Source organism: Oncorhynchus mykiss, chromosome 7, assembly GCF_057628025.1.
Source record: "Oncorhynchus mykiss isolate SJ-2025 chromosome 7, ASM5762802v1, whole genome shotgun sequence".
Lineage (NCBI taxonomy): Eukaryota > Metazoa > Chordata > Actinopteri > Salmoniformes > Salmonidae > Oncorhynchus > Oncorhynchus mykiss.
Genome location: NC_143028.1, coordinates 79,735,465 through 79,761,649, shown reverse-complemented (window position 1 = coordinate 79,761,649; position 26,185 = coordinate 79,735,465). Strand labels below are relative to the sequence as shown.

Below are 26,185 nucleotides of genomic sequence, written 5' to 3'. Positions count from 1 at the left end.
ATAATAGTAGAGGATGATTTCAGCTTTTTCTTTCATCACATTCCCAGTGGGTCAGAAGTTTACGTACGCTCAATTAGTATTTGGTAGCATTGACTTTAAATTGTTTATCTTGTGTCAAATGTTTTGGGTAGCCTTCCACAAGCTTCCCACAATAAGTTGGGTGAATTTTGGCCCATTTCTCCTGACAGAGCTGGTGTAACTGAGTCAGGTTTGTAGGCCTCCTTGCTCGCACACGCTTTTTCAGTTCTGCCCACAAATGTTCTATAGGATGGGGGTCAGGGCTTTGTGATGGCCACTCCAATACCTTGACTTTGTTGTCCTTAAGCCATTTTGCCACGACTTTGGAAGTCGTTTGCAACCAATCTTTAACTTCCTGACTGATGTCTTGAGATGTTGCTTCAATATATCCACATAATTGTCCTTCCTCATGATGCCATCTATTTTGTGAAGTGCACCAGTCCCTCCTGCAGAAAAGCACCCCCACAACATGACGCTGCCACTCCTGTGCTTCATGGTTGGGTTGGTGTTCTTCAACTTGCAAGCCTCCCCCTTTTTCCTCCAAACATAACAATGGTCATTATGGCCATTATGGTTCTATTTTTGTTTCATCAGACCAGAGGACATTTCTCCAAAAGTACGATCTTCGTCCCCATGTGCAGTTGCAAACCGTAGTCTGGCTTTTTTATGGCAGTTTTGGAGCAGTGGCTTCTTCGTTGATGAGCGACCTTTCAGGTTATGTCGATATAGGACTCGTTTTACTGTGGATATAGATACTTTTGTACCTGTTTCCTCCAGCATCTTCACATGGTCCTATAGATGAACGTGGTACCTTCAGGCGTTTGGAAATTGCTCCCATGGACGAACAGACTTGTGGAGGTCTACAATTTTTTTTCTGATGTCTTGGCTGATTTCTTTTGATTTTCCAATGATGTCAAGCAAAGAGGCACTGAGTTTGAAGGTAGGCCTTGAAATACATCCACAGGTACACCTCCAATTGACTCAAATTATGTCAATTATCCTATCAGAAGATTCTAAAGCCATGACATTTTCTGGAATTTTCCAAGCTGTTGAAAGGCACAGTCAATTTAGTGTATGTAAACTTCTGACCCACTGGAATTGTGATACAGTACATTATAAGTGAAGTAATCTGTAGGGAAACAATTGTTGGAAAAATTACTTGTGTCATGTACAAAGTAGATGTCCGATCCGACTTGCCAAAACTATAGTTTGTTAACAAGAAATTTGTGGAGTGGTTGAAAAACGAGTTTTAATGACTCCAACCTAAGTGTATGTAAACTTCTGACTTCAACTGTATATCTGTATGGCCCCTACTGCCTGAATTATGTCTGTCGTGCCCCTACTGCCTAAACTATGTCTGTCGTGCCCCTACTGCCTAAACTATGTCTGTCGTGCCCCTACTGCCTAAACTATGTCTGTCGTGCCCCTACTGCCTGAACTATGTCTGTCGGGCCCCGACTGCCTGAACTATGTCTGTCGGGCCCCGACTGCCTGAACTATGTCTGTCGGGCCCCGACTGCCTGAACTATGTCTGTCGGGCCCCGACTGCCTGAACTATGTCTGTCGGGCCCCTACTGCCTGAAGTGTCTGTAGGGCCCCTACTGCCTGAAGTGTCTGTAGGGCCCCTACTGCCTGAACTATGTCTGTCGGGCCCCTGCTGCCTGAACTATGTCTGTCGGGCCCCTACTGCCTGAAGTGTCTGTAGGGACCCTACTGCCTGAACTATGTCTGTCGGGACCCTACTGCCTGAACTATGTCTGTCGGGCCCCTGCTGCCTGAAGTGTGTCTGTAGGGCCCCTGCTGCCTGAAGTGTGTCTGTAGGGCCCCTGCTGCCTGAAGTGTGTCTGTAGGGCCCCTGCTGCCTAAACTGTGTCTGTAGGGCCCCTGCTGCCTGAAGTGTGTCTGTAGGGCCCCTGCTGCCTAAACTGTGTCTGTAGGGCCCCTGCTGCCTAAACTGTGTCTGTAGGGCCCCTGCTGCCTAAACTGTGTCTGTAGGGCCCCTGCTGCCTGAAGTGTGTCTGTAGGGCCCCTGCTGCCTAAACTGTGTCTGTAGGGCCCCTGCTGCCTAAACTGTGTCTGTAGGGCCCCTGCTGCCTAAACTGTGTCTGTAGGGCCCCTGCTGCCTAAACTGTGTCTGTAGGGCCCCTGCTGCCTGAAGTGTGTCTGTAGGGCCCCTGCTGCCTAAACTGTGTCTGTAGGGCCCCTGCTGCCTGAACTGTGTCTGTAGGGCCCCTGCTGCCTGAACTGTGTCTGTAGGGCCCCTGCTGCCTGAACTGTGTCTGTAGGGCCCCTGCTGCCTAAACTGTGTCTGTAGGGCCCCTGCTGCCTAAACTGTGTCTGTAGGGCCCCTGCTGCCTGAACTTGTCCAATAAGAACAGTCATTTTAAAATATGTATTCTGCTTTCATGCCTGGTGAGCATTCGGGACCTACTTTCCAACCCAGGGTGTAATGGAGTCACTGTGATGCACAGTCTCTGTTAACCCTTCTGAAGCAGACAGCCAGTGTTTATCTCCTTCCTCACCTGTTTGTGGCTCTGTCACAAATGGCATCCTGTTCCCTACTTTAACCAGACTGCCCTGTTCAAAAGTAGTGTACTAAAAAAGGGAATTAGGGTGCCATTTGGAATGCACCCAGTGGTCTACAACAAGACTGTCACGTGGTCACTTACCACTTTTCCTTTAGTATCTCTAGATTCGCTGTCATAATCTCCGATCTACCAGGGTGGCCCTAGCATAAAATAGGAATTACGCCACCCTGCCTATTTTTAAAACACTTCTATTTCGTCCCAGTGTTTTGCAAGCACAAACAAATGCATACATGGTATACATGTAGCCATGGCGATGGTTGTTTATAAGTACAATGTGAATTGACTGTGAGGTGTCTGCATGGAGAAATGCATAGTGCTTTACTAATGGACCATGTAGCCTGTACAGTTCTATGAGTCCTAAACTGGGTGGATCTTTGTAAACTGACAGACGCTGTCAAGATCGATTCTTTTTTGGAATAGTTTTTTTTTTCTGCATTGTCTGCATGCACGGAGAATAAAAATTTGTTCTTAACTGACTCACCTAGTTAAATCAATAAAATATATGTATGTAGGCAAGATACAGTTCTATAAGTATAATGTATATATCTATAGTAGTAGTATAATGTAAACTGACAGAAGCTGTCAGTGTCTATTTGTGGTCCGTGTTAAATCCTTCGCACTCTGACATTAGTCCTTTTAACGTTGTAAATTTAGTCCAGACTTTCCGCATTGCTGTCGCCGACCGCCCAAAGGCTCGCATGCCTCCAAGGTGATGCAAATTAAGCCGAAAGGGCCGAGGTCAAATCGGACAAAATGATGTCACTGTTGTTGACCTGCCAGAGCCATAGATAGACTTTAGGGTGGTAAGACTTTAGAAGAGCAAAGCAATAACTAAATCCACTGAATAGTGCTGAAAAGCATTTCATGTTAATTATTTTAGAAACGCCAGTCAGGAGGATACAGACAGCCAGAGAGAGAGGTAGCCTGTGCTTAGATAAGCAGAAAAATATATGAATATATATAGAAACTGCACGCAGAGACATATTAAAAATGTGTATCCACAAGTTAATCTGACTCTGGGGAAGTAAAGGGCTTCATTGCCTAAATCCCCAAGTATCCATTTAAACCGTTTTGTACCCTTTTTATGTCTTAACTCTCAAAATGTGTCACAGAGCAGACCCGTACTACGACGGAAGTATCAATCAACATGATTGAGGAAAATGTATGTTCAGTTTGTCGCGCTCGCGCCCTTGCGGTAAGTACCACGTTCTGCTAGCATCATTTTAGCCACAGACTTAGGTGCTAGCTGTCTTGTCTGTGTTTTTATAAATGTGCAAGGAGCATAAAAATATGCATTTGTATAAGGAATTGGCAAATCGTTCTCATTCGGGGGGGGAATAAGAATTTTATTTTTCAGGTCGGCCACTTGATTTCAACATCTGTTGACAGAATAGAATAGTAGAATACACAAGGTGCAATTTCTAAACGTGGTTGTGTGTCAGCAGGGTTTCCTCTTTTATGTCAGCCACTGACAGTCACTAAATTAACCCTGTGTTTAGGTTGGTAAGTTAGTCTATCGGCCAGCTACCTAACCACACTGTACCCACCCACCCACACTAACCACCCACCCTGTACCCACACTGTACCCACCCACTCTCTACCCACCCACCCACACTACCCAACCACACTGTAAACCCAGCCACACTGTACCCACACTACCCACCCAGCCACACTGTACCCACACACCCACCCTGTACCCACACTACCCACACACCCACCCTGTACCCACACTAACCACCCAGCCACACTGTACCCACACAACCCACTCAGCCACACTGTACCCACACTACCCACCCAGCCACACTAACCAACCACCCACACTGTACCCACACTACCCAACCAGCCACACTGTACCCATATTACCCACCCAGCCACACTGTACCCACACTACCCACCCACCCACACTAACCACCCACCCACACCGTACCCACACTACCCACCCACCCACCCACACTAACCACCCAGCCACATTGTACCCACACTACCCACCCAGCCACACTGTACCCACACTACCCAACCACACTGTAAACCCAGCCACACTGTACCCACACTACCCACCCTGTACCCACACTACCCACCCACACTGTACCCACACTACCCACCCACCCACACTAACCACCCAGCCACACTGTACCCAGACTACCCGCCCACCCACACTGTACCCACACTGTACCCACCCAGCCACACTGTACCCACCCAGCCACACTGTACCCCTACTACCCACCCTGTACCCACACTAACCACCCAGCCACACTAACCACCCACCCACCCTGTACCCACACTACCCAACCAGCCACACTGTACCCACACTAACCACCCAGCCACACTAACCACCCAGTCACACTGTACCCACCCAGCCACACTACCCACCCAGCCACACTACCCACCCAGCCACACTGTACCCACACTACCCACCCAGCCACACTGTACCCACCCAGTCACACTGTACCCACCCAGCCACACTACCCACCCAGCCACACTACCCACCCAGCCACACTGTACCCACACTACCCACCCAGCCACACTGTACCCACACTACCCACCCAGCCACGCTACCCACCCAGCCACACTGTACCCACCCAGCCACACTGTACTCACACTACCCACCCAGCCACACTGTACCCACACTACCCACCCAGCCACACTGTACCCACACTACCCACCCAGCCACACTGTACCCACACTACCCACCCACCCTGTACCCCCCCCCACCCACCCACCCTGTACCCACCCTGTACCCTCCCACCCACGCTGTACCCACCCACGCTGCACCCACCCATTTCTCATTATCTCACTACTATGGGCCAGTTGGCGGCATTCTCTCACTGCTATGGGCCAGTTGTCACTGCTATGGGCCAGTTGGAGGCATCCTCTCACTGCTATGGGCCAGTTGTCACTGCTATAGGCCAGTTGTCACTACTATGGGCCAGTTGTCACTGCTATGGGCCAGTTGGAGGCATCCTCTCACTGCTATGGGCCAGTTGTCACTGCTATAGGCCAGTTGTCACTACTATGGGCCAGCTGTCACTGCTATGGGCCAGTTGGAGGCATCCTCTCACTGCTATGGGCCAGTTGTCACTGCTATAGGCCAGTTGTCACTACTATGGGCCAGTTGTCACTGCTATGGGCCAGTTGGAGGCATCCTCTCACTGCTATGGGCCAGTTGGCGGCATTCTCTCACTGCTATGGGCCAGTTGTCACTGCTATAGGCCAGTTGTCACTACTATGGGCCAGTTGGAGGCATCCTCTCACTGCTATGGGCCAGTTGGCGGCATTCTCTCACTGCTATGGGCCAGTTGTCACTACTATGGGCCAGTTTTCCCAGATTACGCCTCCTCGCCTACTCCTGTACCAAATCATTGTATTTGTAACATCCTTGGTAAACAACAGGTGTAGACTAACAGTGACATTGTTACTTACGGGTTCTTCCCAACCATGCAGAGAGACAGAAAAGATAAATAATACAAAGATTAAACACATAATAAACAATAGCAGCGTATGTGATGAGTTTGGGCAAAAAAGGGTCAATGCTGATATTCCGGGTAGCTGGTTAGCTGTTTGGTTAGCTGTTTGGTTAGCTGTTTGGTTAGCTGTTTGGTTAGCTGTTTGGTTAGCTGTTTGGTTAGCTGTTTGGTTAGCTGTTTGGTTAGCTGTTTGGTTAGCTGTTTGGCTAGCTGTTTGGCTAGCTGTTTAGCTAGCTGTTTAGCTAGCTGTTTAGCTAATTGTTTAGCAAACTGTTTAGCTAGCTGTTTAGCTAGCTGTTTAGCTAACTGTTTAGCTCGCTGTTTAGCTCACTGTTTAGCTAATTGTTTAGCAAACTGTTTAGCAGTCTTAAGGCTTGTTCAGGTTCCTGTTGCTTCCAGACTTGGTGCACTGGCACTGCTTGTTGTTAAGTAGCAGAGTAAACATTACGTGACTTGGGTGGCTGGAGTCTTTGAAATGTTTTGTGACTTCCTCTGAAACCGCCTGGTATAGAGGTGCTAGGTGGCAGGAAGCTTGGCCCCAGCTATGTACTGGGTCGTAGGTCGTATGCACATTTGTCACACCAAGCGGCGATGCAGCCAGTCAACATGCTCTCTGGAAAACAGACCCCTGTGTTGTTTTAACAATTGATTAGCCTATATTTGGGAAAGCTTCTATTGTGGAATGGAAAACACGTCACCTGTCAGATGAATAATCCAATAGGCCGGTGAGTCAGGTGAGCTATCTGTTTGTTCTGTTACGTGGATAAGGAGTCCCGATTGGCTCTCTGCAGATTAACCTACAGATCCATACATGAATTTTTCCACTGGAAGATTTCAGGTGTGTCTCTCTCCTAAGCCTAGACCTACACTGAGACACTGCAGACTCCTATGTCCTAACGTCGTTGTTTTAAAAGTGTATCTGTAACTCAAACATCCCCCTACTTACAGAGAGTAGCTAAGCCTAGACCTACACTGAGACACTGCAGACTCCTATGTCCTAACGTTGTTGTTTTAAAAGTGTATCTGTAACTCAAACATCCCCCTACTTAGCTAAGCCTAGACCTACACTGAGACACTGCAGACTCCTATGTCCTAACGTTGTTGTTTTAAAAGTGTATCTGTAACTCAAACATCCCCCTACTTACAGAGAGTAGCTAAGCCTAGACCTACACTGAGACACTGCAGACTCCTATGTCCTAACGTTGTTGTTTTAAAAGTGTATCTGTAACTCAAACATCCCCCTACTTACAGAGAGTAGCTAAGCCTAGACCTACACTGAGACACTGCAGACTCCTATGTCCTAACGTTGTTGTTTTAAAAGTGTATCTGTAACTCAAACATCCCCCTACTTAGCTAAGCCTAGACCTACACTGAGACACTGCAGACTCCTATGTCCTAACATCGTTGTTTTAAAAGTGTATCTGTAACTCAAACATCCCCCTACTTACAGAGAGTAGCTAAGCCTAGACCTACACTGAGACATATACATATTAATAGGGGGCCAGTAACCAAAAGGTTGTGGGTTTGAATCCCGGGGCCGACGAGCTGAAAAACAAAAACAAATATGTCGCTGTGCCCTTGAGCAAGGAACTGAAACCATAATTGGAGGCGCTGGACATTGGTGACCCTGGCCGTGACCCCACTCCCTGCGCTTGTCTCAGGGAGAGTTACGATACGCAAGAAAGACATTTCCATTCAAAACATTTGTACAAGTGTGTAACAGGACACATTTAAGCACCCCAGCATTATTAGAATGATATTTTATGAGGTAGTCGGACTTTATGAGGAATTATATTTTCCAGGTCATGTGGCCTTGACGTGTGTGCTGTTCTTGTGTTGTTGTTGTTGGGGGGGAATGTATGGTGGCGTTCCCAAATGGCACCCTATTCCCTATATAGTGTCTTATGGGCTCTTGTCAAAGTAGTGCACTATATAGTGAATCAGTTTGGATGCTGTCGGAGCCCTGGGATAGGAAATACTTCAAATGCTGTTCTGCGTACGGCTAGTTCACTCACTCAATTAACCCTCTCGCTCTCTCTCGCGCTCTCCCTCTCGCTCGCTCGCTCGCTCACTCACTCTCGTGAGTGATAAATGTCAATGATCCCAAATGTGTTTAAACGTCACACCCCTAATAAGGCCTGAATAATGAACAATTCTGACTGACGTTGTTCTCTTCTCTTCTCTCTCTCCCCACCCTGCCTCACATCTCTCAGGTGGCTGTCGGAGGTGTGACGTCATCGCCCGGTGCTCTTCATCGAGGAGCCGGGATCTGATTGGTCCGTTTGGGTTGCGGCTGGCGGGCTGGCTCCTCCCCCTCCCGGCGGCAGCGTGCGTTCCCAGCTGCCTCCCTGCACCCCGCGCTCGCCCGGCCTGCTCGCCCATGCCCCCGCCACCCCCACCAGGCCCTCCAACGCCATGTGCCTTCCCCACACCATGGAAGCAGCAATGGGGAAGCACGGAGCGAGTCAGGCAGGGTTAGGCCTCGGGGGGCTGGGCCAGGGGGGACGGCGGTGTGGAGGGGTACCACTAGAGCCCTTCGTACACCAGGTGGGAGGGCACACCAGTATGATGCGTTACGACGACCACACGGTGTGTAAACCCCTCATCAGCCGGGAGCAACGCTTCTACGAGTCGCTGCCTCCGGAGATGAAGGAGTTTACAGCAGAGTACAAAGGTAAGAGGAGGAACAGACACACACCCACACACACGTCAGAACCAAGCAATGGTAGTGTAATGTTACCTGACATGCTCTTAGTTAAACACACGTCATCCATCCATCCATTCATCTGTTCGTCCGTCCATCCATTCATTCATCTGTTCGTCCATCCATCCATTCATTCATCTGTTCGTCCGTCCATCCATTCATCCATCTGGTCGTCCGTCCGTCCATCTATCCATCCATCCATTCATCCATCTGTTCATCCATCTGTTCATCCGTTCGTCCATCTGTTCATCCATCCATTCATTCATTCATCTGTTCATCCATTTATTCTTCTGTTCATCAGTCCATCTGTTCATTCATCTGTTCATCAGTCCATCTGTTCATCCGTTCGTCCATCTGTTCATCCATCCATTCATTCATTCATCTGTTCATCCATTTATTCATCTGTTCATCAGTCCATCTGTTCATTCATCTGTTCATCAGTCCATCTGTTCATTCATCTGTTCATCAGTCCATCTGTTCATCCATCCGTCCATCTGCTCATCAATCCATTCATTCATTCATTCATCTGTTCATCCATTCATTCATCTGTTCATTCATTCATCCGTCCATCCATTCATTCATTCTGACCCAGTACAGAGGTGGGAGGAATGTTCCAATGTCAAATGAATGTCCCTCTGTTCGGATGATGAAAGTGAGTTGAGAGAGAGAGAACCGGAGCACTCCTGCCTCGTGCCATGAAAAGCACTGTGGTTCATCACACGCTGACCGAGGTGCCACTGTGCAACAGTTCAGGGAGTGTTGTGCCACGCAAAACGGCCAAAATCACACTGGCAAAGCTATTACAGTCAGATGGCGTCACTCCTACCCCTCCATTCCTACCCCTCCTAGGGTCCCTCCTCTCCTACCCCTCCTAGGGTCCCTCCTCTCCTACCCCTCCTAGGGTCCCTCCTCTCCTACCCCTCCTAGGGTCCCTCCACTCCTACCCCTCCACTCCTACCCCTCCTAGGGTCCCTCCTCTCCTACCCCTCCTAGGGTCCCTCCTCTCCTACCCCTCCTAGGGTCCCTCCACTCCTACCCCTCCACTCCTACCCCTCCTAGGGTCCCTCCTCTCCTACCCCTCCTAGGGTCCCTCCACTCCTACCCCTCCTAGGGTCCCTCCATTCCTACCCCTCCACTCCTACCCCTCCTAGGGTCCCTCCTCTCCTACCCCTCCTAGGGTCCCTCCACTCCTACCCCTCCACTCCTACCCCTCCTAGGGTCCCTCCTCTCCTACCCCTCCTAGGGTCTCTCCACTCCTACCCCTCCTAGGGTCCCTCCTCTCCTACCCCTCCTAGGGTCCCTCCACTCCTACCCCTCCACTCCTACCCCTCCTAGGGTCCCTCCTCTCCTACCCCTCCTAGGGTCTCTCCACTCCTACCCCTCCTAGGGTCCCTCCTCTCCTACCCCTCCTAGGGTCCCTCCACTCCTACCCCTCCACTCCTACCCCTCCTAGGGTCCCTCCTCTCCTACCCCTCCTAGGGTCCCGCCACTCCTACCCCTCCACTCCTACCCCTCCTAGGGTCCCTCCTCTCCTACCCCTCCTAGGGTCTCTCCACTCCTACCCCTCCTAGGGTCCCTCCTCTCCTACCCCTCCTAGGGTCCCTCCACTCCTACCCCTCCTCCTACCCCGACACTCCTACCCCTCCACTCCTACCCCGACACTCCTACCCCTCCACTCCTATCCCTCCTAGGGTCCCTCCTTGCCTACCCCTCCTAGGGTCTCTCCACTCCTACCCCTCCTAGGGTCTCTCCACTCCTACCCCTCCTAGGGTCCCTCCACTCCTACCCCTCCTAGGGTCCCTCCACTCCTACCCCTCCTCTCCTACCCCTCCTAGGGTCCCTCCACTCCTACCCCTCCTCTCCTACCCCTCCTAGGGTCCCTCCACTCCTACCCCTCCTAGGGTCCCTCCACTCCTACCCCTCCACTCCTACCCCGACACTCCTACCACTCCACTCCTACCCCGACACTCCTACCCCTCCACTCCTATCCCTCCTAGGGTCCCTCCTTGCCTACCCCTCCTAGGGTCTCTCCACTCCTACCCCTCCTAGGGTCTCTCCACTCCTACCCCTCCTAGGGTCCCTCCACTCCTATGGTCTCTCCACTCCTACCCCTCCTAGGGTCCCTCCACTCCTGCCCCTCCTAGGGTCCCTCCACTCCTACCCCTCCTAGGGTCCCTCCACTCCTACCCCACCTCTCCTACCCCTCCTAGGGTCCCTCCACTCCTACCCCACCTCTCTTACCCCTCCTAGGGTCCCTCCACTCCTACCCCACCTCTCCTACCCCTCCTAGGGTCCCTCCACTCCTACCCCTCCTCTCCTACCCCTCCTAGGGTCCCTCCACTCCTACCCCTCCTAGGGTCCCTCTACTCCTACCCCTCCACTCCTACCCCGACACTCCTACCCCTCCACTCCTATCCCTCCTAGGGTCCCTCCTTTCCTACCCCTCCTAGGGTCTCTCCACTCTTACCCCTCCTAGGGTCTCTCCACTCCTAACCCTCCTAGGGTCCCTCCACTCCTAGGGTCTCTCCACTCCTACCCCTCCTAGGGTCTCTCCACTCCTACCCCTCCTAGGGTCTCTCCACTCCTAACCCTCCTAGGGTCCCTCCACTCCTATGGTCTCTCCACTCCTACCCCTCCTAGGGTCTCTCCACTCCTACCCCTCCTAGGGTCTCTCCACTCCTACCCCTCCTAGGGTCCCTCCACTCCTACCCCTCCTAGGGTCCCTCCACTCCTAAACGTTGCAGACAGAAGACAATGAGGTCTGATTCTCAACCAACATTGTTCCTGAGTGTTTTCTCTTGACGTGTCAAACAGACAGCCTAGTTTCCTGTAGGATTCAGTTCCTCGTCACCCACTCAGAGGCTTTCCCCTGCAGCCTTCAGAGAGAGAGAGAGAGAGAGAGAGAGAGAGAGAGAGACAGACCCTGTGGACCTTGATGCACACTGTCACTAAGTCTCCTGGGAAAAACAATGTCACACCCTGCCAAAAGTAGGACAGACCAGGAGTTCTCATAGGCTTTGATCTGATTCTCCTGTTGTCACGGTGTGGGTTTGGCCTTTTCTTGGCAGGTCTGACAGGACACAGAGTTCTCTATCTGAGAGAGGAGACAGGATGTTATAACTATAATATCAGGCAGACGTTAACATTAGCCACGCTGTCTATGTATCTACGAGAGGACAGAGCTAACTAGAACAAAACAGGACCATGATTCTTTGGGATATTCACAAAATGAATCCATAGACTTGGAGCAGGGATTGTTGACATGTATATATTCTACATTTTGTTTGTTGAAGCATAATTGAGAAATAATTGATCAAAGTTTGCATAATACATTTACCCAGGCTTCCCTTTAAGACTCCATGATGTTTAATCTGTAGGTGCTACCATTTACCCAGGCTTCCCTTTAAGACTCCATGATGTTTAATCTGTAGGTGCTACCATTTACCCAGGCTTCCCTTTAAGACTCCATGATGTTTAATCTGTAGGTGCTACCATTTACCCAGGCTTCCCTTTTAAGACTCCATGATGTTTAATCTGTAGGTGCTACCATTTACCCAGGCTTCCCTTTTAAGACTCCATGATGTTTAATCTGTAGGTGCTACCATTTACCCAGGCTTCCCTTTAAGACTCCATGATGTTTAATCTGTAGGTGCTACCATTTACCCAGGCTTCCCTTTTAAGACTCCATGATGTTTAATCTGTAGGTGCTACCATTTACCCAGGCTTCCCTTTTAAGACTCCATGATGTTTAATCTGTAGGTGCTACCATTTACCCAGGCTTCCCTTTAAGACTCCATGATGTTTAATCTGTAGGTGCTACCATTTACCCAGGCTTCCCTTTTAAGACTCCATGATGTTTAATCTGTAGGTGCTACCATTTACCCAGGCTTCCCTTTAAGACTCCATGATGTTTAATCTGTATGTGCTACCATTTACCCAGGCTTCCCTTTTAAGACTCCATGATGTTTAATCTGTAGGTGCTACCATTTACCCAGGCTTCCCTTTAAGACTCCATGATGTTTAATCTGTAGGTGCTACCATTTACCCAGGCTTCCCTTTAAGACTCCATGATGTTTAATCTGTAGGTGCTACCATTTACCCAGGCTTCCCTTTTAAGACTCCATGATGTTTAATCTGTAGGTGCTACCATTTACCCAGGCTTCCCTTTTAAGACTCCATGATGTTTAATCTGTAGGTGCTACCATTTACCCAGGCTTCCCCTTTAAGACTCCATGATGTTTAATCTGTAGGTGCTACCATTTACCCAGGCTTCCCTTTAAGACTCCATGATATTTAATCTGTAGGTGCTACCATTTACCCAGGCTTCCCTTTTAAGACTCCATGATGTTTAATCTGTAGGTGCTACCATTTACCCAGGCTTCCCTTTTAAGACTCCATGATGTTTAATCTGTAGGTGCTACCATTTACCCAGGCTTCCCCTTTAAGACTCCATGATGTTTAATCTGTAGGTGCTACCATTTACCCAGGCTTCCCTTTTAAGACTCCATGATGTTTAATCTGTAGGTGCTACCATTTACCCAGGCTTCCCCTTTAAGACTCCATGATGTTTAATCTGTAGGTGCTACAAAGCAGACATTTGTGTCATAAAAACCTTTACCGTTTTGTTCTTAATAATGAGTAGTATTTTGATTTCAATAACACTTTTCTTACATTTCTTTTTTTATTTTTTATATTGAAAATATCTTTGATTTGGCTAATCTTTCAGTATATTGCTGAACGTAATATACTCTACGGGCAAAGTGTGACTAACTGATGAGGATATTTTTCTTCATTTACGGTGGGTCCGTGTTTCTAAATCCTGAGTAAATCCACAGTGTTATAACGCACGTAGAGCAGCACGCCTGCCTCCCCAGCCAGCCATCTGTGTTTGGGATGGCATCATTTGGTCTAATCAATCATTTTGAGTTAGACAGCTATTAAAAGCACTGCAGTGGAAATAGCTGTGGTGTTGGCTCTCGTCTGATTGTGGTCGGTGGTTCTGCCTCTGGCTGTGGTGTTGGCTCTGGCTGTGGTCTGTGGTGTTGGCTCTGGCTGTGGTCTGTTTTGTTGGCTCTGGCTGTGGTCTGTGGTGTTGGCTCTGACTGTGGTCTGTGGTGTTGGCTCTGGCTGTGGTCTGTCTGTGGTGTTGGCTCTGGTATGGCTGTGGTCTGTGGTGTTGGCTCTCGTCTGGCTGTGGTCTGTGGTGTTGGCTCTGGCTGTGGGCTGTGGTGTTGGCTCTTGCTGTGGTCTGTGGTGTTGGCTCTCATCTGGCTGTGGTCTGGCTGTGGTCTGGTCTGGCTGTGGTCTGTGGTGCTGGTGCTGGTTCTGGTCTGGCTGTGGTCTGTGGTGCTGGTTCTGGTCTGTCTGTGGTGTTGGCTCTCGTCTGGCTGTGGTCTGTGGTGTTGGCTCTGGTCTGGCTGTGGTCTGTGGTGTTGGCTCTGGTCTGGCTGTGGTCTGGTCTGGCTCTGGTCTGTGGTTCCTGTAGGAGGAGGCAGTGAGAGATCTGTACCGTGTCTCTCAGCGGTTAATTTTAGGAGAATGTACTGTTCTATTTCCTGACAGAGGACTTGAGGTCACACTCTAACATACCTGGTATCCGTCAGGAGGAGAAAGGGTACGGTATTACATGATGTCCTCGTAGGAGGCTTTATTCACAGACTTTATTGTTGCTCTATGTAGATAGACGTTGAATAGGTCCAACTATTTTTTTCCCCCCTTTTTTTATTTAAAAAAAATTAATTTTTGGTCTTGCTTACTATACTGACATACATTGAAATCCAACAGAGTAGAACCTCAATTTACTGAGCGCTGCCAGGTGTATATATATATATATACTAGAGGTCGACCGATTATGATTTTTCAAAGCCGATACCGACTATTGGAGGACCAAAAAAGCCGATACCGATTATTCGGCCGATTTTAAAAAATAAATTCAAAATAATAATAAAAATAAAAAAATCTTTACATTTTTTATTTTTAATAATGACAATTACAACAATACTGAATGAGCACTTATTTTAAGTTAATATAATACATCAATAAAATCAATTTAGCCTCAAATAAATAATGAAACATGTTAAATTTGGTTTAAATAATGCAAAAACAAAGTGTTGGAGAAGAAAGTAATGTGTGCCATGTAAAATGTGTGCCATGTAAAAAAAGCTAACGTTTCAGTTCCTTGCTCAGAACATGAGAACATAATGAAAGTTGGTGGTTCCTTTTAACATGAGACTTCAATATTCCAAATGTAAGAGGTTTTAGGTTGTAGGTAATATAGTATTTATAGGACTATTTCTCTCTATACCATTTGTATTTCATTAACCTTTGACTATTGGATGTTCTTATAGGCACTATAGTATTGCCAGTGTAACAGTATAGCTTCCGTCCCCCTCCCTGCCCCTACCTGGGCTCGAACCAGCAATACAACGACAACAGCCACACTCAAAGCATCGTTACCCATCGCTCCACAAAAGCCGCGGCCCTTGCAGCGCAAGAGGAATAACTACCCCAAATCTAAAAGCGAGTGACGTTTGAAACAGTATTAGCGCACACCCAGCTAACTAAAGTGCTGTTTGAATGAATGATTACGGGCCTGCTGCTGCTCAGTCAGACTGCTCTATCAAATCAGACTTAATTATAACATAATAACACACAGAAATACGAGCCTTTGGTCATTAATATGGTCGAATCCGGAACCGTTCGGTATTTTATCTTACGTGGTTGGCCATCCTGCACAACCAGCATCTCTCCAGGAGGATGGTTGGCCGTCCTGCACACCCAGTATCTCTCCAGGAGGATGGTTGGCCGTCCTGCACACCCAGTATCTCTCCAGGAGGATGGTTGGCCGTCCTGCACAACCAGCATCTCTCCAGGAGGATGGTTGGTCGTCCTGCACACCCAGTATCTCTCCAGGAGGATGGTTGGCCGTCCTGCACACCCAGTATCTCTCCAGGAGGATGGTTGGCCGTCCTGCACACCCAGTATCTCTCCAGGAGGATGGTTGTCCGTCCTGCACACCCAGTATCTCTCCAGGAGGATGGTTGGCCGTCCTGCACACCCAGTATCTCTCCAGGAGGATGGTTGGCCGTCCTGCACAACCAGCATCTCTCCAGGAGGATGGTTGGTCGTCCTGCACACCCAGTATCTCTCCAGGAGGATGGTTGGCCGTCCTGCACACCCAGTATCTCTCCAGGAGGATGGTTGGCCGTCCTGCACACCCAGTATCTCTCCAGGAGGATGGTTGTCCGTCCTGCACACCCAGCATCTCTCCTGGAAGATGGTTGGCCTTCCTGCACACCCAGTATCTCTCCTGGAGGATGGTTGGCCTTCCTGCACACCCAGTATCTCTCCTGGAGGATGGTTGGCCTTCCTGCACACCCAGTATCTCTCCTGGAGGATGGTTGGCCTTCCTGCACACCCAGTATCTCCCCTGGAGGATGGTTGGCCTTCCTGCACACTCAGTATCTCCCCTGGAGGATGGTTGGCCGTCCTGCACACCCAGTATCTCTCCTGGAGGATGGTTGGCCATCCTGCACACCCAGTATCTCTCCTGGAGGATGGTTGGCCACCCTGCAACAATGCAATTACAACCAAATAGTTTTTGTCTTCTATAAAATGATTCCCTCATTCAATGAACCAGGGATCAAATGGCTAAGATGGGCGAGGTAGCAAACTAAGATATTTATCTATTTGTAAGGTCAAAAATATTCCATGTTCAGGGGAGACCTTGACCTTATAGGAGTTACTTTAGGACATGGCACATGACATTGACCATAATTCACACTAATAGTTAACTAGCGAGAACCAGCCAAACGACACAATATGTTTGGAATTGGCTATCTTGTTAGTCTGTTGTGTTTTTCATTATTTTACCTGCTGTGTAATGTCTCTCTCCTCTGGCTATGGGCCACAGGCACACACAGGTGATGCACACATCACTTTCCCAGGATTTTCATTGCTGACCAAAAATGAGCTACAACTGGACAAATAACTCACTAACTAGCAATGAATTTCTAAAATTATCTACAAAAAAAAACCCTGAATGATTTTAAAAACGGCTTGTTCCTGTCAATGCAGGTCTACAACAATTATACTCTGAGATTGGGAGGACAGTGTGTAAAACATTACATCTGGAGGCCATTGATCCAGTTCTGATGGGCCTAATTGTTTGATATAGTTTTTGTATATTTTTTAAAATATATTTTTATTTAATTATATTCATCTTGTCTATTTTTTTTTCAACTTCCCCCGGGTAATCGGACTAGCGAATTTTCAACTTTTAAATTAAAAGTAACCTAGTTAATATGAAGTGGAAAAGTAGCTGGCTGAAAATGAGTAACCGGCTGATGAGGTAACTGCCGGTGCTAATGGAAAACACTGTCAACGTGGTCCTATTGAGTTTGGTAGGTAGCCTAGCAGTTAAGAGCGATGGGTTTTTGGTTCGAATCCCCGAGCCGAATAAGTGAAAAATCTGTATGTGACCTTGAGCAAAGCACTTAACCCTAATTGTTCCTGTAAGTGGCTCTGGATAGGACTGTAGGCTAAATGCAGTGGTCTAAAGCACTGCATCTCAGTGCTAGAGGCGTCACTACAGACCCTGGTTCGATTCCAGGCTGTATCACAACCGGCCAGGGTTTGGGAGTCCCATAGGGCGGTAACGCAATTGTCCCAGCGTCGTTAGGGTGTCTCTACTGCAGAGACTTTGATATTACCGAACGCAATCGATATGGTGGAAAAAAGTGAATCAGTGGATCCAGGGGAAAGAATTCTTATTGGAGAGTCTTTCAAAAGAGAACCACGCCCCCTTCCCTCAGGCTGTGCATGTTTCTAACACAAAACGGCAACGGTTAGTGTCCCCACTTGAGTGACGACTGCTCACCTCCAATGCTTGGATGAGCACTTTGGGACCTACTTCCCAATCCGTTTGACTGTGATCCTGGCTCAGTTGATATGCCAGTAAGTGAAATCGAACAGCTGAAGGAACTGCATTCACAGGTCATGACGGAGGAGCTTTGGTTTCTGACTCTGAGCATTAATGCCGCTTTCGAAACAACTTGGAACTCGGATAACTCCAACTTCAGTGTGTTCAAGAAAACTAGGAACTTGGGGGGGGGACTACCTCCGACTGGGGGAAATCATTTTGAATGGTCATCCAACTCAGGAACTCTGGAGTTCCGACTTGAAGATTCATGACATCATGATTTGACCTAGTTTTTTCCCCGACTTTCCTAGTTGTCTTGAAAGCACCATAAAACTCATTAGTACCCTTCTCCAGCTCATATCTGTGTGAACCTGGATTCAGTGTTCTCGTCTGTGCATTAAAACCCAATATCCATCCAGGTTGGATTTGACAGTAGAGATGAGGTGTGCGCTATCAACCACGCCCCCTGACATGCGTCAAACACACCCATCTCATTAGTGGAGGTGAGATAAGATGTGTCAGACTCATTTTCAATTGACTGTCACAGCCCCACATGAACAGTATGTGATGGTGAGTTGAGAAGACAAATCAGAAATACAGTTAGAATGTTTTACAATTTACTTCCAAAGCCCCAAATAAAACAAGGTAAACATTGGCCGTTAACTACAGTGCATTTGGAAACGTTCCAGCCTCAATCTACACACGATACCCCATAACGACAAAGCAAAACCAGGTTTTTAGAAATGTTTGCAATTTTTTATTTTTTTAAATCAACTGAAATATCACCCAAGTATTCAGACCCTTTAATCTGTACTTTGTTGAATCACCTTTTGCAGTGATTACAGCCTCGAGTCTTCTTGGGTATGATGCTACAAGCTTGGCACACCTGTATTTGGGGAGTTTCTCCCATTCTTCTCTGCAGATCCTCTCAAGCTCTGTCAGGTTGGATGGGGTGCGTTGCTGCACAGCTATTTTCAGGTCTCTCCGGAGATGTTTGATCGGGTTCAAGTCAGGGCTCTGATTGTGCAACAAGGACATTCAGAAACTTGTCCCGAAGCCACTCCTGTGTTGTCTTGGCTGCGTGATTAGGGTCGTAGTCCTGTTGGAAGGTGAACCTTGGCCCCAGTCTGAGGTCCTGAGCGTTCTGGAGCAGGTTTTCATCAAGGATCTCTCTGTACTTTGCTTCGTTAATCTTTCCTCGATCCTGACTAGTCTCCCAGTCCCTGCCACTGAAAACATCCCCACAGCATGATGCTGCCACCACCATGCTTCACCGTAGAGATGGTGCCAGGTTTCCTCCAGATGTGACGCTTGGCATTCAGGCCAAAGAATTCAATCTTGGTTTCATCAGACCATAGAATCTTATTTTTCATGGTCTGAGAGTCTAGGTGCCTTGTGGCAAACTCCAAGTGGGCTGTCATGTGCCTTTTTACTGAGGAGTGGCTTCTATTTGGCCACTCTAAAGGCCTGATTTGATTGAATGCTGCAGAGATGGTTGTCAATCTGGGAAGTTCTCCCATCTCCACAGAGGAACTCTGGTGCTCTGTCAGAGTGACCATCGGGTTCTTGGTCACCTCCCTGACCAAGTCCCTTCTCCCCCGATTGCTCAGTTTGGCCAGGCGGCCAGATCTAGGAAGAGTCTTGGTGGTTCCAAACTTCTTCCATTTAAGAATGATGGAGGCCACTGTGTTCTTTGGGACCTTCAATGCTGCAGACATTTCTTTGGTACCTTTCCCCAGATCTGTGCCTTGACACAATCCTGTCTCGGAGCTCTACGGACAATTCCTTCGAACTCATGGCTTGGCTTTTGCTCTGACATGCGCTATCAACTGTGGGACATTAAATATAATTATTTGTGCCTTTCCAAATCATGTCCAATCAATTGAATTTACCACAGGTGGACTCCAATCAAGTTGTTGAAACATCTCAAGGATGACCAATGGAAACAGGATGTACCTGAGCTCAATTTCGAGTCTCACAGCAAAGGGTCTGAATACATCTGAATATTTCTGTTTATATTTCATGAATTTGCTCATGAACACTTGCTTTGTCATGGGGTATTGTGTGTAGATTGATGAGGGAGAAAAATGTATATATTGTGGAATAAGGCTGTAACGTAACATGAGGAAAAAGTGAAGGGATCTGAATACTTTACATTATTTATTTCCCATGGTTGGGGTCGCGAGAATTTTCAGATATTAAAATGGGGTTGTGGGCCAAAAAAAAAGTATGGGTACCTCTGAGTTGGATCGACATGGCCCTATGGGAAGCCCTGAGTTGGATCGACATGGCCCTATGGGAAGCCCCGAGTTGGATCGACATGGCCCTATGGGAACCCCTGAGTTGGATCGACATGGCCCTATGGGAAGCCCCGAGTTGGATCGACATGGCCCTATGGGAAGCCCCGAGTTGGATCGACATGGCCCTATGGGAAGCCCCGAGTTGGATCGACATGGCCCTATGGGAACCCCTGAGTTGGATCGACATGGCCCTATGGGAAGCCCTGAGTTGGATCGACATGGCCCTATGGGAAGCCCTGAGTTGGATCGACATGGCCCTGTTCCGTGCTGCTGAGCTCAGTTAGCTGTTGTTGCATGAAAGAGAAGTCTCAAAATAGGAGTGCTGATCTGGGATCAGGTCCCATCGGTCCATGTCTTCTTGTTTGTCATGTTGTAGTGCTGATCTGGGATCAGGTCCCATCGGTCCATGTCTTCTTGTTTGTTATGTTGTAGTGCTGATCTGGGATCAGGTCCCATCGGTCCATGTCTTCTTGTTTGTTATGTTGTAGTGCTGATCTGGGATCAGGTCCCATCGGTCCATGTCTTCTTGTTTGTTATGTTGTAGTGCTGATCTGGGATCAGGTCCCATCTGTCCATGTCTTCTTCTTTGTTATGTTGTAAAAGGTGAAGCTTTTTGAATATGTGCTCATGCCAGGGGCTCACCTGGGATTGAACCAGTCTGTGTGTAAGAGCTCTGAACACACACACAGGCTGAATATTTAATGGTCATTAAACTGATCCCTGACAGAATTAGCTGTCTGTTTCAGGAGTACAGTTACACTGCTGTGCTCACATAATCACGTTTTCTCCTCTTACGCTCTCTGGCTGTCTCTCACTTACACACGTAAGCACAGATGGTCTTCCCCTGACATCAGCCTTGTCTCCATTGGCTAAGCGGTGTTGAACCCTGGTCGGCTGGTGACATCATCTAGGCCGGATCTGAGAGTCTAAAACCTTAGCTGCTGTCTAACCATCCATCCATCCATCCGTCCATCTCTATCCATCATTCATCATCTATCTATCCATTATCCATCATCTATCTATCAAGAGTCAGCAGGAGAGGAGAGAGGCTAAGAGCATTTACCCACTGCTGCCCTTCCCCATCCAACCTGATACTTCCCCCGCCCTGCCGTCCCCCGCCGCCCTGCCGTCCCCCGCTCTGTCGTCCCCCGCCATGCCGTGCCCTGTCGTCCCCCGCTCTGCCGTCCCCCGCCCTGTCGTCCCCCACCCTTCCCTACACCACCCCATCCTTCCCTGCCCTAGCTGTGTTTTTTTGTAGCCCACGTGGGAGAGTTTGTAAAACTGACAAGGCTACATTGTAGTTACCTTTTAATAGAGAAGGTTTTTGGGAAAGTCTTTCCATCAACCAGAAGACTGTTTTCATTAGCATCATTGCTAACGGCTACACAAAATGGTTGACGCTCGTACCGCACACACAGGGCATTCCCATTGTCTCTTCAGAAAGTTTCAGGAAATGCCCCTACTCTACCTTTCCCTACCTCGCCCGCCTCCTTCTCTCTCTGAGTGGCTAGCATCATTTACCCACTCTGGCCCCACCCTGCCGGTCTCTCTCTACTGTAATCTTTCACCTACACATTCTCTACCACTCTAGAATGAATCAAAGAGGAGATGGATGAGTCCTATTTCTGTCTCTCTCTCTCTCTCTCTCCTGTTCCCTCTCAACCTCTCCCTAACCCTGACGTTGTGACAGACTGCCTGGCCAGATGAGATGACATTCACCTCTATCTCCTATAAACCTGAACCCATATCGTTTCCCTTTCCCTGCTTATCTTACACTCTGGTGGTATTTTCCTGTAGTTTCAGGTTTCTGACAGCACATTATGTCTCATCAGTCTTTCTCCCATGGAAGACCCTTATTATCATCAAAATATTTAACGCAGGCTTATTTTTATTCCATACACATTTTACATTTTCATAAGATTTTCCATACTCTATAATCCAATGAATTAAAACATTTTTTTTTAACATTGTAATGTATCCAGAAATATTTCAAATGTAATTGTGTAAATCACCCAAGTGCATCTTCTGCCCTCTCCTCTAGGCATGGTGTTGGTATGTTTTGAGGGGGATATTGACGGATACATCAACTTGGTAGCGTACCCGTATGTGGAGAGCGAGATCCTGGACCACGAGGACCTACCGGAGAGGGACCAACCCCGGAGGAAACACTCCCGGCGCAGCCTCCTCCGCTCCACCTCCGAGATCAAAGAGGAGAGGCTACCACACGAGAGCGACAGCACTGAGAAGTGAGTAGAGCAGTAGGGATAGGGAATGGTGTGTGTCTACCTCCTGAGATCAAGGAGGAGAGGCTACCACACGAGAGCGACAGCACTGAGAAGTGAGTAGAGCAGTAGGGATAGGGAATGGTGTGTGTCTACCTCCTGAGATCAAGGAGGAGAGGCTACCACACGAGAGCGACAGCACTGAGAAGTGAGTAGAGCAGTGGGGATAGGGAATGGTGTGTGTCTACCTCCTGAGATCAAGGAGGAGAGGCTACCACACGAGAGCGACAGCACTGAGAAGTGAGTAGAGCAGTGGGGATAGGGAATGGTGTGTGTCTACCTCCTGAGATCAAGGAGGAGAGGCTACCACACGAGAGCGACAGCACTGAGAAGTGAGTAGAGCAGTGGGGATAGGGAATGGTGTGTGTCTACCTCCTGAGATCAAGGAGGAGAGGCTACCACACGAGAGCGACAGCACTGAGAAGTGAGTAGAGCAGTGGGGATAGGGAATGGTGTGTGTCTACCTCCTGAGATCAAGGAGGAGAGGCTACCACACGAGAGCGACAGCACTGAGAAGTGAGTAGGACCCAGTTGCTTGATTTGTTCATATGATAGACTAAAATAATGTAGGTTGGCTATAACTAAGTTGAATATGTTGTGATGCCCCTGGGTTTGTGTTTCGGTGGCCTGCGTTAGTTGTTAACCTGTGTTCCCGTGTGTTGTTCAGGTGTTACACACAGAAGGGAGAGACATGTACGACAGACCTACTGTAGGCCTGCTGAGACGTCATGTAGGACAGGCCTGCTGAGACGTCATGTAGGACAGGCCTGCTGAGACGTCGCGTAGGACAGGCCTGCTGAGATGTCGCGTAGGACAGGCCTGCTGAGACGTCGCGTAGGACAGGCCTGCTGAGACGTCATGTAGGACAGGCCTGCTGAGACGCCGCGTAGGACAGGCCTGCTGAGACGCCGCGTAGGACAGGCCTGCTGAGACGCCGCGTAGGACAGGCCTGCTGAGACGCCGCGTAGGACAGGCCTGCTGAGACGTCGCGTAGGACAGGCCTGCTGAGACGCCGCGTAGGACAGGCCTGCTGAGACGCCGCGTAGGACAGGCCTGCTGAGACGCCGCGTAGGACAGGCCTGCTGAGACGCCGCGTAGGACAGGCCTGCTGAGACGTCGCGTAGGACAGGCCTGCTGAGACGCCGCGTAGGACAGGCCTGCTGAGACGCCGCGTAGGACAGGCCTGCTGAGACGCCGCGTAGGACAGGCCTGCTGAGAGAAATGAACATTAAATTATATGGCAACAGCTAAGGTGGACATTCCTGCAGTCAGCATGCCAATTTCCCGCTCCCTCAAAACTTGAGACATCTGTGGCATTTCAGTGCCCTTTTATAGTCCCCAGCACAAGGTGCACCTGTGTAATGATCATGCTGTTTTAATCAGCTTCTTGATATGCCACACCTGTCAGGTGGATGGATTATCTTGGCAAAGGATAAAATGGTCGCTAACAGAGATGTAAACACATTCGTACTGAACATTTGAGAGAAATTCGCTTTTTTTTTTTTGAGTGTCTGGGATCTATTATTTCAGCTCATGAAACACGGGTCCGACATTTACACGTTGATTTTACGGGATCTATAGGGGATCTATTTACTACTTTAAAATGGGTCCAATGAAATGTGGATGTTGTAGGTCTGCCAGTAGCCTACTTCACCAGTATGATCCACGAGTCAGAAAAAGTGAGCAATTTATTCTGAAATGATCATGGAAATTAAAAAGGAAATAGATTCATATTTCTAACAATAATAACAATCTTGTTTTTATATTTACCTGTTGTTGTTATGAATAGGCATGCCATCATATATCCCCCGTCTGCACAAAATACTAATCTAATCTGCCTGTTTGCAATGGAATGCTTCAACCACTAGAAACCGAGCATACACATGGTTTAAAAGTTACCAGGAAGTCAAGCACATTCTCACATCTATTCAGTTTTTAGATATGACAACTTTTGAGTGAAAACTGGCACACCCATCTTTTGGGGGTCTATTTTTGTAGATGCGTATAGTTTCTACATGAGGCCCCTGGAGCTCCTGATCCACACTTGACATGTTGTGGTGCTGTAGTTGACCTGTTAGTTGACCTGCGGCTCCAGATCCACACTGACATGCTTTAGTTAACCAGCGGTCTCTCCTGTGTTAACCCTGTTGTCCCTGTGTCCTCTCCCTCCAGTCTCCAGGAGCTGAAGAGTCCTCGTCTAGAGCTCCAGATCCACACTGACATGCTTTAGTTTAACCAGCGGTCTCTCCTGTGTTAACCCTGTTGTCCCTGTGTCCTCTCCCTCCAGTCTCCAGGAGCTGAAGAGTCCTCGTCTAGAGCTCCAGATCTACAGTGATATTCCCTTCCAGATGCTGGATAACAACAGCGGCTTGGGCTCAGAGAAGATCAGCCACAACCCCTGGAGCCTCCGCTGTCACAGGCAGCAGCTCAGCCGCATGAGATCAGAGTCCAAGGACAGGAAGCTCTACAGTATCCCTTTTTTTTAACTAGACAAGTCAGTTAAGAACACATTCTTATTTTACAATGGACGGCCTACCCCCCCGGCCAAACCCGGACGATACTGGCCAATTGTGCGCCGCCCTACGGGACTCCCAATCACGGCCGGTTGTGATACAGCCTGGATTCGAACCAGGGACTGTAGTGGCGCCTCTTGCACTGAGATGCAGTGCCTTAGACCGCTACGCCACTCGACATCAAAACCTATTTAGCCATCTATCAATGCCTTGTTATATCTGCTGGGTTCTTTAGTTAGTATAGTAACACAAATCAAACAGACGTTTGGAAGCTCAGCAGAATCACGTACCAGGAAGATGTTTCTACTTATTCAGGAACAGGATGCACAATGGCTCAATGCTCCTGATAATGAGGCAATGTTTTCCTTATTGAGCGTTACGGTCCTCATGTTGAGGTGTCTGGGACTGACTCAACCAATCAATGAGGATCCATCAGTCTCCTGTTTCCATGTTGTTGCCTAACCAGATAGATAGACGGGGTTAGATGGTAGATAAATTGAGGGTAAGTGCTAACTGGGTTAAGTTCAACTTTCCTTGATTAGGTACCTGGAACTGAGACTGATCATTTCCCTCATTGATTAGTTAATTTAGTTCTATATTCACGCTTACCTTTATCAGACAGGGTGAGGGGAAAGGATCAGGATACTTACCTTAACCAGACAGGATGAGGAGAAAAGATCAGGATACTTACCTTAACCAGACAGGATGAGGAGAAAATATCAGGATACTTACCTTAACCAGACAGGATGAGGATACTTACCTTAACCAGACAGGATGAGGATACTTACCTTAACCAGACAGGATGAGGAGAAAAGATCAGGATACTTACCTTAACCAGACAGGATGAGGGGAAAAGATCAGGATACTTACCTTAACCAGACGGGATGAGGAGAAAAGATCAGGATACTTACCTTAACCAGACAGGATGAGGAGAAAATATCAGGATACTTACCTTAACCAGACAGGATGAGGATACTTACCTTAACCAGACAGGATGAGGATACTTACCTTAACCAGACAGGATGAGGGGGACAGAAAAGGACAGACACATGGAAGGATAAACAGAGGGAAAACGCTGACAGGGGAGTTGACCATTGACCTGGTCAAGTTGAACAAACACGATCTATCTGACTCCATTACCTGAACAAGGCATTGGTCAGGAGTAGTGTTACAACCCTCCTGTCCTTAACGGACCCTGGGAGTTGTCTGGTGATCTAACCTGTCAATGTAGGCCGTGGGAAAAGACCTGGGCTCACACCAACCTCTGTCCCAAATGGAACGCCGGTCTCTATATAGTCAATAGGGTTCCATTTGGGACACAAGCCTGGAGTTTGAGGTGCTTCCCGAAATGTAGAAATCACAGCAAGGGCACTACTCGAGAGCTACACCCTTCTTT

The 26,185-nt window shown here is 48.4% G+C and overlaps 1 protein-coding gene across 3 annotated transcripts in view; it reads left to right on the top strand.

Moving 5' to 3' along the window:
* LOC110529054 (uncharacterized) overlaps window positions 1-26,185 on the top strand; it is an 80,838-nt gene that overhangs the window by 34,364 nt on the left and 20,289 nt on the right. For all 3 annotated transcript variants that reach the window (XM_036984256.2, XM_090242050.1, XM_036984257.2), the window contains exons 2-4: window positions 8,284-8,744; window positions 22,036-22,240; window positions 24,564-24,745. In XM_036984256.2, the coding sequence (XP_036840151.2) occupies window positions 8,486-8,744; window positions 22,036-22,240; window positions 24,564-24,745 (646 nt within the window). In that variant the 5' untranslated portion in view covers window positions 8,284-8,485. The remainder of the gene's footprint in view (window positions 1-8,283; window positions 8,745-22,035; window positions 22,241-24,563; window positions 24,746-26,185) is intronic.